Source organism: Drosophila obscura, unplaced genomic scaffold (assembly GCF_018151105.1).
Source record: "Drosophila obscura isolate BZ-5 IFL unplaced genomic scaffold, ASM1815110v1 contig_14, whole genome shotgun sequence".
In the NCBI taxonomy this organism is placed as follows: domain Eukaryota; kingdom Metazoa; phylum Arthropoda; class Insecta; order Diptera; family Drosophilidae; genus Drosophila; species Drosophila obscura.
In genome coordinates, this window is record NW_024542724.1 from 291,302 (window position 1) to 305,706 (window position 14,405).

The window sequence follows — 14,405 nt, forward strand, 5'->3', positions numbered from 1 at the left end:
CGTTAGCCTTTGTCGGATAGAACCTGCAAGATAGGAGGAGGCTAGGGAGAGAGAGGAGAAAGTTCATTTACCTATTCAACGCTGGAAACGTGCCTCTCGTTCAAAGTTTCAGATCAAGCTTCATCAGCATTCAATGAGAAGACAGGGGGTGCTGACTGCCTGCCTGCCTGCCTACCTGGCCAGCCGTGGTCCACCTTTGTCCGGGCCATGCAAAAGTTCTTTGTAATTTAATCCCCTAATGATTGGTTAATCCGCGAACGACAGGATTCTGTTGAAGCAAAGCTTTAAGCTGCTTTGAGATTCATATTCATTCGCGGGAGTGCTCAAAATTCAAATGAGTTAATGATCTCATTAGCGATGACATCATTGTGATTGGAGTTTATTGTGTGCTAGGAGGGGCTAAGGAGTTTTTATAGAAGATGCAAATGATCTTTAGAAAGCTCGAATTTAATTTTCAGAGAACAAAAAATGTCTTTAATGTGATTCTTTAGTCAATCAATTGCACAAAATCTATTCTTTTTACACATGCTACTAGCTTTATTGGGACTATATTTTAATTTAATTTATTTTAATGGTTCAGTAAACATAAGTCCATCGTTAATCACTTTAAACGTATTTTAACTCCAAAGCCAAAGCATAAACCAAGTCTTAACAGATCTGCATAATTGACATTGGTGACGAATTCTTAATGGCTTATAAAGAATGTTACCATCAGAAGCTGTCTTTATCCGATTATATTTCCCTCCTATGTAATCCGATCAGTGAGAGAGGAAATGATCGGTGGGCGTGCTACACTGCTTCCACACACAAAAGAATTCATCTTTCAGCGGATATAAGCCATAAAAATAAAAATAAAATATCATATGGTTAGGCATTCCATTTCCAACCACTATGGAATGGTCTTTAAGGCTTAATTTATGTTTTCCTAAGATCGTTATGCGATGGTAGGGCTTTCTAGATACAGAGCAAAGTGCAAGAGGCGACACCTGTTTCCGGCCATGTCTACCTGGTTCTTCTCTCTCTCGTGACTTGTCTCGCCATTGCCTTTGGCCATGTATGTCTCTGAGTCTCGTAGATGCTGCTATTGCTATAATTTCCATCAGAGTTTTCTTTGCTCTGTTCTGCTCTTGACGTGACGTTAGACGACAAACCGACATTTTTCTCCGAGCGACTCTTTTCTTAATTTTCACTCGACGTGCTGGCATGCTTTTGTGCTTTTTACATTATTATTATCATATTTGAATTTTTTTCAATCTGTCTCTTTTTTATGTACAATCCTGCCTGGTTTGGCGGGGCAGGGCACAAGCAGCTCCTCTTTAGTGAAGCTCCTCTCCTTGGGACGGGGCTTGGTCTCTTGATGCCGTCTTTTTTTCCGTCCGCTGTCTGCTTTGAAAGAGTCTTTTGTTTGCTTTCATTTCACTCTACCACTCACTACCTCTATCTCCATCTCTCACTCCCTCTCTCTTTCTGGGGCGCTTAATAATTATGTGGGAAATTTGCAAAATAATGCTAGACAGAAATACGTCTACTACGGGTATTTCTTTCGTATGGGTGTTTCTTTTCATTTTCGATGGCTTGTTTCTGTTTCGTTTCGCATAATTCGCTTAACTATGCGAGAAAGTGTTGTGGGCGTTATGTTGTAAAAATTATGCTGTAAAATACTTGCAATGCAACAGCAACAGCAAGAGCCACAAAATGAAATGCATTGAAATCGTATTTCGCCGGCAACTTTTCAATTTGCCAACATTTCTGTAAAGTGAAGGTTGCGCAAAACGTACAACCTACCAAGAAATAAAAAGTTGAATTTCAATCAAGGAATTTTTCAGCATGAAATGACAGGCGAGAAGAAAAGTTTTCTGAAGAAAAGAGGGTGGGAAATGTGCGGGAAAACTTACAGAAGTATGAAAAAGTTTTCGAGGAGTGGAAATGGAAATAAAGTATGGGAGAAAAGGTGGAAATGTGTAAAGAATTTAGTAATTAATAAATAAATATTAATAGTTTTTAAAATTTACTTTTAATGGGAAATAGTTGGCTTTATATTATCTTTAGTTTTTCCCTATATCAAATCCTTTCTAAAATTGTAAAACAAAGGCTCTGGGGCATACCAAACTCTTAGATTACAGAATGATAGCAGACCCAACCCAACCGCATCGAATCCATAATGAACAATGGTCATAATAGTATCTTTCTCTCACTACCACTTTAACCCTTCGAGTCGTATGCCTGTTGGCCATAGTTCCGCCTAGACTATCGATTACCATAATCTCTCTGGTGACCACCCAACAAATTGATACCCTTCTTTTTTGTTTGGCTGGATCAAGCTCCTACCGAAAAATAAGTATCTCAAGATTGCTGTCAACTTTCACTTGATATTTTCGTTGAGTGCACTTTTGTTGTAATCGTTATGGTATTGTTGTCCGAGTGCTGCATTGATGTTTTTTGATTTTTTTGCATAATGCAATATGGCTTTCTTTATTGAATAAGAAACGAGCGCGAAACACTTTTCATTTTGGCCATAATGAAGCGCTTATATGCCATGAATATGTGCCTGCCAATCACAAAAAACCGATACGGGCCAAAACCAAAAACAACACACAAAAACCAAAACAAAAACAGTTTTCATCAGCTGTTTATGCCGGGGCTAACAAATTTCCTCTGGTCACTGAACCAATTCCAATTCCTATTCCACTTCCAATTTCGATTCCATTCGAAGCTCTAACTAAGTTGAACTGAAAACTCGGTGGATGTTGTTGTTGTCGGCGTTGCACGTTTGGACGATGTGTTGATAATGTTGACGACGACTGTATGTATTTGCTGTGCTTGTTGTCGCTGTCGGTTGTTGCTGTTGTTTCGATGGCTGTATCGCATTTCAATTCTAGCGTGTCCAAAATGCCCGAGACTCTTTTGCCGCTGTCAGTTTTAACGAGCAGTTTTTCTTTCGTGTTTGCTTTTGTTTTTCTAGCGCCAACACGAAATTCTATATACCCTACAACGTAAGAGTGGAGTATGCTCGAGGTTTTGCTTGTTGGAGCAATATAGAACATTCTTTCATTGAAGAGTTGAGTGGATTTTTTGGTGGAGTGAGGGGAATAATTTTGTATGGATTAAAGTTCTTTGGGATCATGTTCTACAAGCATTTCAGGAGGTCTTAGTGTTACCCAGCAATCCATTAATCATTGTAAATTAGACAATTCTTGGGAGGTCAAGAGTGATATGAAAGAATCCTATAAGGTCTTATTCTCTCTTTGCAACTACTATTTTTAGCAGCTTCATTAGCAGTTTTCCAATCATACATATAAACCCATTAATCATTCTAAATTCTTATACAAAATAGAGTTATCATATGGTCAAACTATTTAAGCTTTCTGTGAGGTCTTTCAATGTTCAATTAGTCCTTTCTTTTAAGGCATTAAATTAAATAAATTCATGCTATGACACTATCTATCTGGAAAACAGATGCACATTCGATTGTGCAATCGAATGAATGTTAGGAACGATAGTAATATAGTATGTTTAATTGAATGACTTCCCCATAAGGATACATTAAGGAAAAAGCCATAACTTGTTTAGCTTGAAATCCTCTTAAAAGAAACTTTCCAGTAAATGTTCTTGAAGTGATTCCAAATGACTTACAACATCATTTACTTGAAGCCGGATTCATTTTATTGCTCAGTCTGCAGTCTTCCCCCTGCGGATTTTATTACACTTTTAATAGAGTATTTCCCTAGTCAACTAGTCTAGGAACCAGAGTCTACAATTCTCGGATTCACCTGCATTTCGGTGTCTTTCTTTTTTTGATTGATCGGAGCAGTTAAAGCCAAGGCAGCATCTGGCCAGAGTTTTTCCGTTGAGTTGTTGAATGTTTAACGGGAGGGAGAGAGCCACAGAGACACACAGACCTCGAGATAAGACCCCCAAAGACCCGGTGATGTCCGTCTGTTGGGGAATGGTATGACTGCACCATGGGTTCCATCTCTGCAGCAACAGCATTCGGCATCATCATTGTGAACACGAACGCATTTGTGGCTAATTTGCATATCAAAATAAGCCATTGCATTTATGGTCTTACAGATGTGAGTGAGTGAGTGAGTGAGTGAGACGGTGAGTCAATTGATGGGCAAATGCATTTCCTCTCTGCAGAGTCATAAAGTGCATTAACCCACTGAATCCACCTAACTTTCAGCTTAATTCAATAAATTAATTGGGTCGTTAGAGTCGCTCAACTTTTACCACACACTTCCTGTGGGCCAGTCACGTAACTGCAAGTACGACTACGAGTCCGAGTCCGAGTCAAGTCCGTTTCCGAGGCAGAAGTGGAAGAAGTACTTACACTAAAAATTGTCATTCAAATGTGTATTTAATGACCCAACCCCAACCCACTGGCCTCAGCGTCCTCAGTCCCCCAGTCACCAGTCGCCGGGTGCCAAAGTTTCTTTTTGGGGGTCGCACGTGCGGTCGCTTAAAAAATATTGTTAGACAACCGGAAGCATTTCATAGGCCCTCATCAATAATCCCCAGTTGTTGTTGCTGTCATTCATTAGAGCTCCAAGTACAGTCACACTCTTAGACACACGGAAAACGTTGGTTGTTGTCTAATGGAAATCTCGCTGACGGTTTTATCAGGTGTCACACAATTCGTTGGCCCCAATTTAGATTAAACTCTTTACATGACTGTGCAGGTTTTTGTAGCTTCAGAGTTTCGGTAGATAGTTCCGATGGTATATTTTTTTTTATAGATTGAACTGATTTGATTAAGTGCTTTGAAAGTGTTGATTGGTTTATGAGAGAAAATGTGAAGAATAGTACTCGTGTTTTATATTAGAAAGACGAATAAGGGGACATTTAAAAATAATGCTGAAAGATTTATATTTTTCATTCGGAATTTCTGTATTTCTTGCTCAACCTAAAAATTAAACTTATATTTTGCAATATATTTAGTCTGAATTCAAAGCAAATTTCCACTCCATTCCCACCGAAATCATTTGCAAAGCATTCTGCCCTATCTGCATAATCATAATTTCTTATTGTATAACATTTGCGTAATCTTTCTTCAGCCAATCTTATCCATCAGTTGCAAAATGATTTGGCTTTGTTTATGGATGAATACTGAGAAAGCAACTTGTTTGTTGTCTGTGAGTTATCTCTATCGTATAGAATCGTCAAGCTAATTTTCACAAATTGACCAAATTAGAGGTAAACTGATGTCGACAGCTCAATTAGACAACAAAACGAGGCTGTTTGGAAGAAGGCAACGGCAACCTACTGGGATAATGGATGCATTGGCATTAGCCGACTGAAAATGAGGCGAATGTTGGCTAAATAAATTCACACATCTGCCTAATGCCATTTAGCCCCATAGAAACTGGTAAAATGTAAACACAGACACTCATTTATGTGCCTGTAAAAATATCTTTGCATGCGTGTGCATTTGCCTAATGAAAATAATTTTAAAACAAATTGCCGCCACTTGCTCTCGCTGCAGTCAGTATATGCCCCAAAGTGTGCCAAAAGAAAAAGAAATTGTAGATAAAAAAATGAGTGCTTTTCAGCCCCCTCAAATGCAGCCGCGGGGCCAAACGACAGTGTTTTAAAAATAAAATTGCATTATGAGTGCATTTGCATTTCTATTTGCCATTTCACCCCTCCGTTTTCCCCCCATTTATGTTACGTATAAGTAGCAGCAGTAGGCAATAAAAGTATCTCTGTATCTGGGAGATTGCTAGACTTGGAGTGTGCCTTGTGGCAATGGAAAATGGGAATGAAAATGGTAATACCGAGGGAATGTATATAAATAATTATGGGGAAAGTTTTAATTATTATTTGACTACAATACTTTGGTTTCATTTCGTTTTGTGTATAATTATGCTTGAAATTAGCCTGGGTTTTTTGAGTGGAGTTGTTCTAAAAGTCTTTAATAAATATTTGTTTTTAAGCTGATTTATTTATTTGACTTAAACCGATAATAGTCTCACGCCTTTTCTTATTTTCCAGTAGTTTGGTTTCTAAATGTAGGCAAAAAGGAAACAAATTAAAGTAAAGAAAGTTTGGGAGTGGATACATTTTTATGAACTTCAAGGAATGTATAGGTAGGACATCGTGAATTGAAAACTTCACAAACATTCTTAATTTTCATTAAAAATGTATAGCCGATAATCTGTATCGTCTATGTCGTTTCAGCAAATATTCATTTATTTAGATACAAATTCTTTTAACTTTCTAAAATCATTAAGAAGAAAAAATACAAAAGCAGTCCCAAAATTTTCCTCTACATCTTCCACCATTTCTTCTTCCCATCATCTTTTGCATATCTTTCCATTCTAGTTCCTAAATATTTATATGCTCTGGCCGACCCATTTAATGGGTTACAGGGTATCAGGCCCACACTCATTCGCTCACTCAAACAAAAATCTATGCCATCATCTAAATTTGTCTTTTGGCCCAGCGCCCTTTTTGTTAAATTTACTGGAGCAAATAAAACCAGGGAAAACCATTTCAATGACATCGTTTTGGCAATTTAAACCACATTTGATGTGGGTTTATGTCTCAGTTTTTATTTGACTCAAATTTAATGGAAAATTTTCATTATATGCCAGCGCGGCATGCGATGCAGTTTAATGATTGTTTATGTCGGATCTGCATGGGGTGCGCTCTGGTCAGTTTTTAGGACCCCATGGTAGGTGTTTCCTTTGCTGTTTTGCATGTGCAAAACTTTTGTAATGGTTGCACAATTTTTTTTATATTTATGCCTGGCACATTAATAAAAAGAAGAAATTTGTTTTTCCTTTTTGGAGCGGTAATTGTTAATTTTTTATTGACCGACCCGAGCCGGTCAATAGTTTTGTACGAGGAGTCCTCTTCTTCGGGGAGCAATGAACCCGATATTTATGGCTATTTTTTATGCGGCCATATAAAAAATCATATAAAAAATGAGGTCCATTGCTGAGATCGAACTGTTTGAAATGAGTCGATGCATTCATTGGGAGCAATCATTGCTTTTATGTCTCTCTGGGGGCGGATAGTGTGAAGCCATAAAAAAAGCTCCTTGGGATTCGCTTTAATTTGCTTAATCGGTGGGATTATACTAGTTGAATTGGGTTTTAAATGGGGCAAAGAGATTGAACGAATGAAAAGTGGAACATATATATTTAAAACAGAAAAAACTGAATAAATTCAGAACACTATATTTTAATTGTACTTAAAGTTTTAAAAACTCAATCAGAAAGAAATGTACAGAAATTTTGAACCAGAATTTAATCTGCGGTTGTGCTGATACCTAGCAGCTATCTAACTGATTTAAACTGTCTCCATATCTAACAATTTACTTCATTGGAACTTGTTCTTTAGCCTAATTTCATCTTGAAAATGATAGTATTTACTCGTTTTGTCTTTTGTTACTGAAAGTTTTACTTTTTCGTCTTTAAAGACACTTCTTTTCCGTTTCCTTAACTGAACCAACTAGTGATATTTTTACTCAGTTAATTTACATAATAACCGCTTCGTGGGCCCCTCTTTGGCACCGCTCGACATCATCTTTGTATGCACTTGCCACTTGTTACCATTGCCATTTAAATTATGTATATTTATGCTCACCTCCTTTATGCTGTCGTCGTTCTCCACGTTGTTGTGGTGGCTGGAGGAAGTTCCTTGGGGCACCGTCTCTTTCGATTAATTGCTTTTGCAGCTTCCGCTGCTATTCACCCACCTGAACGAAGAGACAGAGTGCAGAAGAGAGAAGGAGAGAGCTTTCCAATGAAAAATGTGCACACGCCACGCCCACGCAGCAGCAGAGGCCAACTTTTAATTGAAAGTCAAATTCAATTTTTGCATATTAAATTAAATGGAGCCCGCAGCAATTGCCTCCTCAACTTTTGGTTCATCAGCCTGCCAGTCGCAGAGTTCCAGCAGAAGTTCATCGCGTTGCCCTTGAGTTACATATATCCACAACTTCCGTTTCAAATGACGTCGGGGAAAACTTCCGGCATTCGAGGTCTGGCATTTGGTATTGAATCATGTGTTCAGTCGTGTGAATTATATGCTCTCCAAGTCCTCCAAATGACTGGGCCTAAATTCAGAGCCGACGAAACAATAAAATCTCAGATATCTCACTGCACTCTGCACAGCCAAACATTTGACACCTTTTCGTGCTGCATTTTGGGGGCTAATTATAGTTCGCCTGGTCGCCTGACATTTGCAGGGCTGCCTGGCCTGACAGACTGCCTGCCTGGCCCGGACTGCTCCGACTATCCCAACTGTTTCGACTGGTCCCGATGGCTCTGACATGCTGTGACTAAAGAGGGCGCCGCTGCTATTCATAGCATTGAGGTTGCGCATCGTCTGCCAAACGGAACAGCACAGTGGGATATTTTTACCCCGCACACTGGGGCGATGATCTTTATTGGTTTACCTCTCCATCCATTTACGTCGGGATTGGACCACTAATTCATCGGTTGGCATGCGAATGATTGGTTTCAGCTTGATCAGACGACCAGTCAGAATCAATTCTTGAACCCATAAGAAAGAAATTTAGAATTACTTGTCTACGATCAGAGGAGATCAAATAGGAAAAGATCACGAATAAATTATATTGGTGTTAGCTCACGCTTTCACAAGAGACTTTCTTTAAAATTGCATTATTTAGGATTTAATTGAGACATTCCAACAACCAGCTGTATGGAACCAAGACAGCAGATTAGTTAAAATATTACACATTTTCACCCACCAGCCTTGAGCTTCTCCACTGTTACATTCTCTGTTAGCCCAAAATCTGATGTAACACTGAATTTGATTTATTCCTTAACCACTAATTATTCATATCCCAAGACCCCATACCATCACTGTAGCCCCACTGAGCCAGGTCCATGAGCCAGGGCATACATTTTGCCTCTTTTTCGTACGAGGTAGTGTTCCACATTCAAATGCTGTGCCACAAATCATGGCGTGCAATTTGTCAGCTCATTTCGTTTCGGGTTTCATTTTGGCTTGCTTTTGTTAAGTTATGATGACATTCAAACCTGTCAGCGGCTCCCGTCCAAAGAAAGAGAGATGTGTGTGTGTGTGTATATGTAGGTGGTGGGTGGAGGGAGGAGGGAGGAGGGTCACTCCCTGGTGGCACTTTTTCTCCACTCACTTGAAGATTTATATGGGTTGTGTTGCAATAGTTTCCAAAGCACCATGCCTGCCATGCACCTGCTCTCCCAAGATACATATTTCTTTGCGTTTTGGTCCCGCGGCATCGAAAATTGAGGTCGCTTTGTCGTCGCACAAGTGTCTTCTCGCAGGCCATTTATCATTCTCGTTGCGAAATTCAGCCCGCAGTTAATCCAACATTTAGTTTTGCACTCGAAAGATATATACGCAGTTGCTTCTGATCTGGGACTCATGCTCAATTAAATACAAAATGATTTTTATGGCAGACGGATAGAGTGTTTTGGCTATTTCTGATTTGTGTGTCTAGGTTGTTGGCACCATCAAAACATTTTCACGCGGGATATTCCGAATGCTCGCCTGCCATTAGCATGTGAAAAATGCCATAAAAATGGAGCAGAGAATCCCATGGATGTTGGGCGCCATTAAAAATAATTTAATTAAAAGCCACAACTGCACTTGTGGGTGGGAAAAGAGTCTGTCTGCAGTCTGTCCCTACTAGAGTGGGGTCTACAGTCCACAGGGTAGAGGAGGGGAGTCAGTTTAATGAGGCGGCTAATTGAATCGGTTAATGGGCCCCCAAGTGAATGGCAATTAAATCTAACCATTATAAATCCATCCAATGTCAACTGCAGTCACCGCAAAAGTCCAAACAAAAGGAAAATACTTTACCTAACTTAAACTTCAACCATTCAAAATGTCAACCTTGTGTTAATCACAGAGCAAAAGTTGTTTTGCAAAAAAAAATGTAAAGAAAATATATAGTGAAATACAAAAAAATCCACACAAAATGCATTCAAGCGGCAATTGTCAACGGCAACATCAAATTAAATCTACCGCCATCACCAACGTCTGGAGATTGTGCGCGGGTGTAGCCTCCGTCTATGTGTCCGTTTCCGTCTGCTCCGCCACTGCCGACAATCGTTGATGCATTGGAGAGCCTGTGAAAGTGAAATCTGAAATCGTGATATCGATCAGACAATACTCCGCATATAATACACAGCACACACTCGCTAGGAAAGCTCTTACGTACCGCAGGAAAAATGGGTGCACACAGCTCCAAGGAGAAACTGTCGCGCTCCTATTCCGAGCGCTACATCCACTCACAGATGATCGAGCGGGAGCGCTTTGGCAGCTTTGGGAAGCGGTCCTCCAAAGCCCAGACGAAAGGTAAGTGACGGCTGCAAGGTCTAAGGGGAGACACGATATACGTATGTATATGGGTGAATGCTAATCCCATGTGACTGGGACTGGGGTGTAATGAAATAAGCCCACATGGTGGGTAAGCATGGTTAAAGTGGTTTAATTTATAAAAGACAGCATTAAATGCATTCAGAGTAAATTAAAGGGGAGGGGATATAAAAGTAATAAATTACAAATAAAAAAGTATCAATAGTATCATCTGATATGAGGCAAAATCGCAATCGTAGTTTAATCGTCTTAATTTAACACAATCTCTGAATGCAGTCACGCACTAAAAAAAATGAAAGAAATGCTTTCCCGGCTCAAACAATTCCATTTAAATTTGTAATTATCCAAAAAACACTTTCATTTAAACTCCAAATTTAAATGCAAATGAATTCTGAATAAAATCAACTAAAAACAAAACCGAATCGAGTATTCCATTTAGCGCTGCGGAAGTTTGTCCTTTCGGCCACTGTAAAACTATTTCGCATGCCACATGCTGTCTGCTGCCTGTGGCATGGCTTATCGTTGCTGATAAAAGCCCCATACGGATTACGTGACTCGGCGCAATGCTCTTTGGTTTGCACAGCGGCAGATAAAAGTTTTACATTCGGCCTAAGCTGGGCGTGCAACTTTTATTTCCCTGTTTCCCTGTGTCCATGTCCATGTCCAGCACAATTAGCCGACAGATAAAAATAAAATTTATTAGGTTTTCCCTGCTGCTGATGCTTATGCTGCTGCTGTTGCTGCAGCTGCTTCTGCTTCTGCTGAGGAAATGCATTTCTGTTGGCTCTGGCATGGCTGATTGCCCCTCCTTGTTGTGCCCCACAGCAGCTACAAATTATGTCTAACAAGTGCGAGGTCTGGGCCTATGGCAGGGGCCATTCATTGAGTTGAGGCCCAACAATAAAACCTCGTTAAGGGGGAAACCCGGCGTGAACTTGAATCAAAGTTGATTATTGTGGTGTGGAGATACGATACTTACGAATAAAATATGATAGATTGTTGTGGCACAGGTACATAGGTACCATGTACACATAAATATGTGTGTGGAAAGGTAATTTAAGGTGGATTAAATCATTGTTACAAAAAATACAAAAAAAGGTTTTGCTTTCATTCATTTAAGTATAATTTATTTATTTGTAAAAGATATGAAAAAAAGAGTAGATAATAAAATCTGTAATACGAAAATCTTTGTTCATAAAATTCCATTCAGTCTTTACTCCTTGCGTTCTTAAAACTATTTCTTATTTCCCCCATCTAAAAGTCATAATTTTTGATCAAGCCAAACGATTCCTTCATTCATTCTTTCAAATAGTAAAGTGCACTTCAAAACTCTATAACCAGAGCCCAGGGCTCTGCTCTTCAAGTGATATTCAATTCCTTTCATCTGGAACTCAGTCTCCCACCCCAGAGTAGAAACTTAATAGATTCATGCACTCGCATAATATAATTTCACCCTTTTTTCATGCATGTTTATCCAACAAGTTTCATCATGGTCTCCATGAAGGGAGCGATGGGGCTGAGGCGCAGACACTTCAATTATGGAAACGCTTTGTTTTAATCCACAAAACATTGGAAATGCAAATAGCCCCAAAACAGGGGGCGAGGACCCCCGGCTGGGAAGAGTAAAACAATTTATGAAATTTGAAGAGTGTGTTGTTTTTCTGCTTTGAGTTATTAAATGGGGGGACTACGAGTACACGAGTACATAACTCTCCTTTCAACACAACCCAACAAAATACATAGCAAAAAAAAAAAAACTCGTCAAAGCGTCGCGTTGTTTGGCAACGTGTTCCCGCATAAATTATATATCATCATCATCCACATATTGATTGCTTGCAGAGACACAAAAGTATTTTACTTGGCATTTTTTGTTCACACCCGTCTCCCCATGTCGTTTGTCATTTGCAGGGGCTGCCAAAAAGCGTGATGTGCGCAATCTGAGCATATCGCCAACCGATCTGGGCCCGCCGCCAAAGACCCAACAGACCGCCAAGGGACAATCCACACGCAGCAAATCATCTGCAACGACCACGCCTACATCGATACGTAAGTGAAGAATTTCGATACATCCCATAAAATATGTAAATTATGAACGAGTAATAGATATGGTCATATATTGTATTCTGCAATGTGGCAGACACTTTTAGATTGCTTTGCATTGATTGCTCTCTGCCTTGGAATCCGCTTTGGTTTCCACTAAAACTTTTATGTGGTGTAAGATATTTATGCAACTGAAGGGGGATCTATAGATTTGGTCAGATGAGTCTTTGTTGACCCCATAAACTATGTACATACATACATTTGTACATGTAATTGATACATACACATATGCACAAAACTGAGTAAATCTTCACCTTCCGTGGGAAATGTCAAAAGACGATTTCTATTTCACAAAACTCCCCACAAGAAATCTTTTACACTAAGTACTTAAAGTTCAAAGTTCTACCCCAAGTTGGAAGCCTTAATATGGAAAAGCAATCAAGAGTTATACCAACGAGTACCTTGAGATCATTTTCCTAGAATATGTTCTGTCGTTAGATTTTTCCCACATCAATGTAAACTGAAGAATGAATTGTAACTAACATCTGCCTCTGCCATTAAACCTGCCATCAAAACTGAGGCCCTCTCTGGACTCTCACAGTCGTCACAGTTTTTGCAGCTTCTGTGAAATCTCACTTGAAATGTGTCAACTTTTGTCTAGAATCGCCCTCTGCCTGGCCCCCTACCACTCCCCTAGCTCCACGAAGAGTTATATGCGAATTCATTGCTCAGGTGATGTGCCCAACTGGTTGCCCTCGATGAGTTGGCTCAATCTGCAGTGCCAGAGCCTCTCCCTATAAAAGTGTCGTGTCCAGACCAGCATGAGCCCGCTATATTTCAATTTAGGGGCGTGTCTTAGATCTCAGTGTCCGCTACTCGCGCAGCTGGCAAGAGAGGAAAACAATTTAGCGCCCGATTCCCACAGTTAACCGTAAGGAAAAGCCGGCAAATCTGTGTGTGGGGCATGGGACAGCTGCCAGCTGCCGAGGTGCCGAGGTGCCCGCCACGCAGAATGTCCCAAAAGCCTCAACTCCAGAGGTAATCTGTGCGAAATGTGCTGGAAATTGTGCACAAATTTGGCGTCGTTGACTCATTCCCGTGACTCATCCTGGCAACTGACAGACTGAGGTAATGATTTCACTGGGCTTCAGTGTTTCCATTTGGCCAGATGTGCGAATGCTGTGGATTTATTATTGAAGTATTTGCAAAGATGATCGGAGGAGCTCCGTGGAGTGATCCAGTGTGGCTTCAATGTCTTCATTTTACCACAGCTAAAACATCGACATACATATTTCTTGGAATCATGAACATCTTTCTCTTTAGCTAAGAATTTTGCCGCACTAATTGACTCGTGCTTGTCTGTCTTGTTGCATAATTAATCATAGTTCTGATGAGAAAAAGATGATAATGATAGATTGTCCCGACGGAAGAGACAATAAAGTACATATTGTTGAAAGAATGTGGAGTATGTATTGCTCCACACTTGTGGAAACATTTGTTCCTAACGTTATTTGTGAAAGAATTGCAGTTAATAATAATATTGTAATGAATACTTTAGTCTATCTGAAGTATTAAATTACCAATGAATATTAACCTAAATATGATACAGCGGATAAAGAACTCTTCAAGTAAATCCATCATCATATTCTTCAGTATCTAAAAGTTTCTCTTAAATGTATATTGCCACATGTTCAATTAATAATAATTTTGCAATGGCCTAACTCCATTATCTGATTTATTATACATATTTGGCATATTCTATAATAGAATTTCCGTGGCCTCATTCATAAATTTCAACGATGAAAGTGGGCCAATCGAATACGGAAAACATGAATGCATAAGTACACAAATTTATGCTTGATCCACAGAACCACTGTGGTTCCTATATCCATGTATACTATACGACCCGATACCACCACAAGCATCGGTGGTTCAGTGGTAGAATGCTCGCCTGCCACGCGGGCGGCCCGGGTTCGATTCCCGGCCGATGCAACAGAACTTTTTGCTCGTCTATTTTTTAGCTGCAAGTT

At 39.7% G+C, this 14,405-nt stretch overlaps 1 protein-coding gene and 1 non-coding gene across 6 annotated transcripts in view; both read left to right on the top strand.

Annotated features, from left to right (window-relative positions):
• LOC111081968 (cingulin) overlaps positions 1-14,405 on the top strand; it is a 101,972-nt gene that overhangs the window by 55,548 nt on the left and 32,019 nt on the right. For 3 of the 5 annotated variants that reach the window (XM_041596333.1, XM_041596334.1, XM_041596337.1), the window contains one exon: positions 12,244-12,381. The exons of 1 other annotated variant lie outside the window; for it this stretch is intronic. In XM_041596333.1, coding sequence (XP_041452267.1) covers positions 12,244-12,381 — 138 coding nt within the window. Of the gene's footprint in view, positions 1-10,000; positions 10,315-12,243; positions 12,382-14,405 lie in introns of those variants that run through there. One more of the 5 variants, XM_041596338.1, reaches the window with a different exon arrangement.
• On the top strand, positions 14,297-14,367 carry Trnag-gcc. The gene has a single exon. It is a non-coding gene; the product is annotated as a tRNA-Gly (tRNA).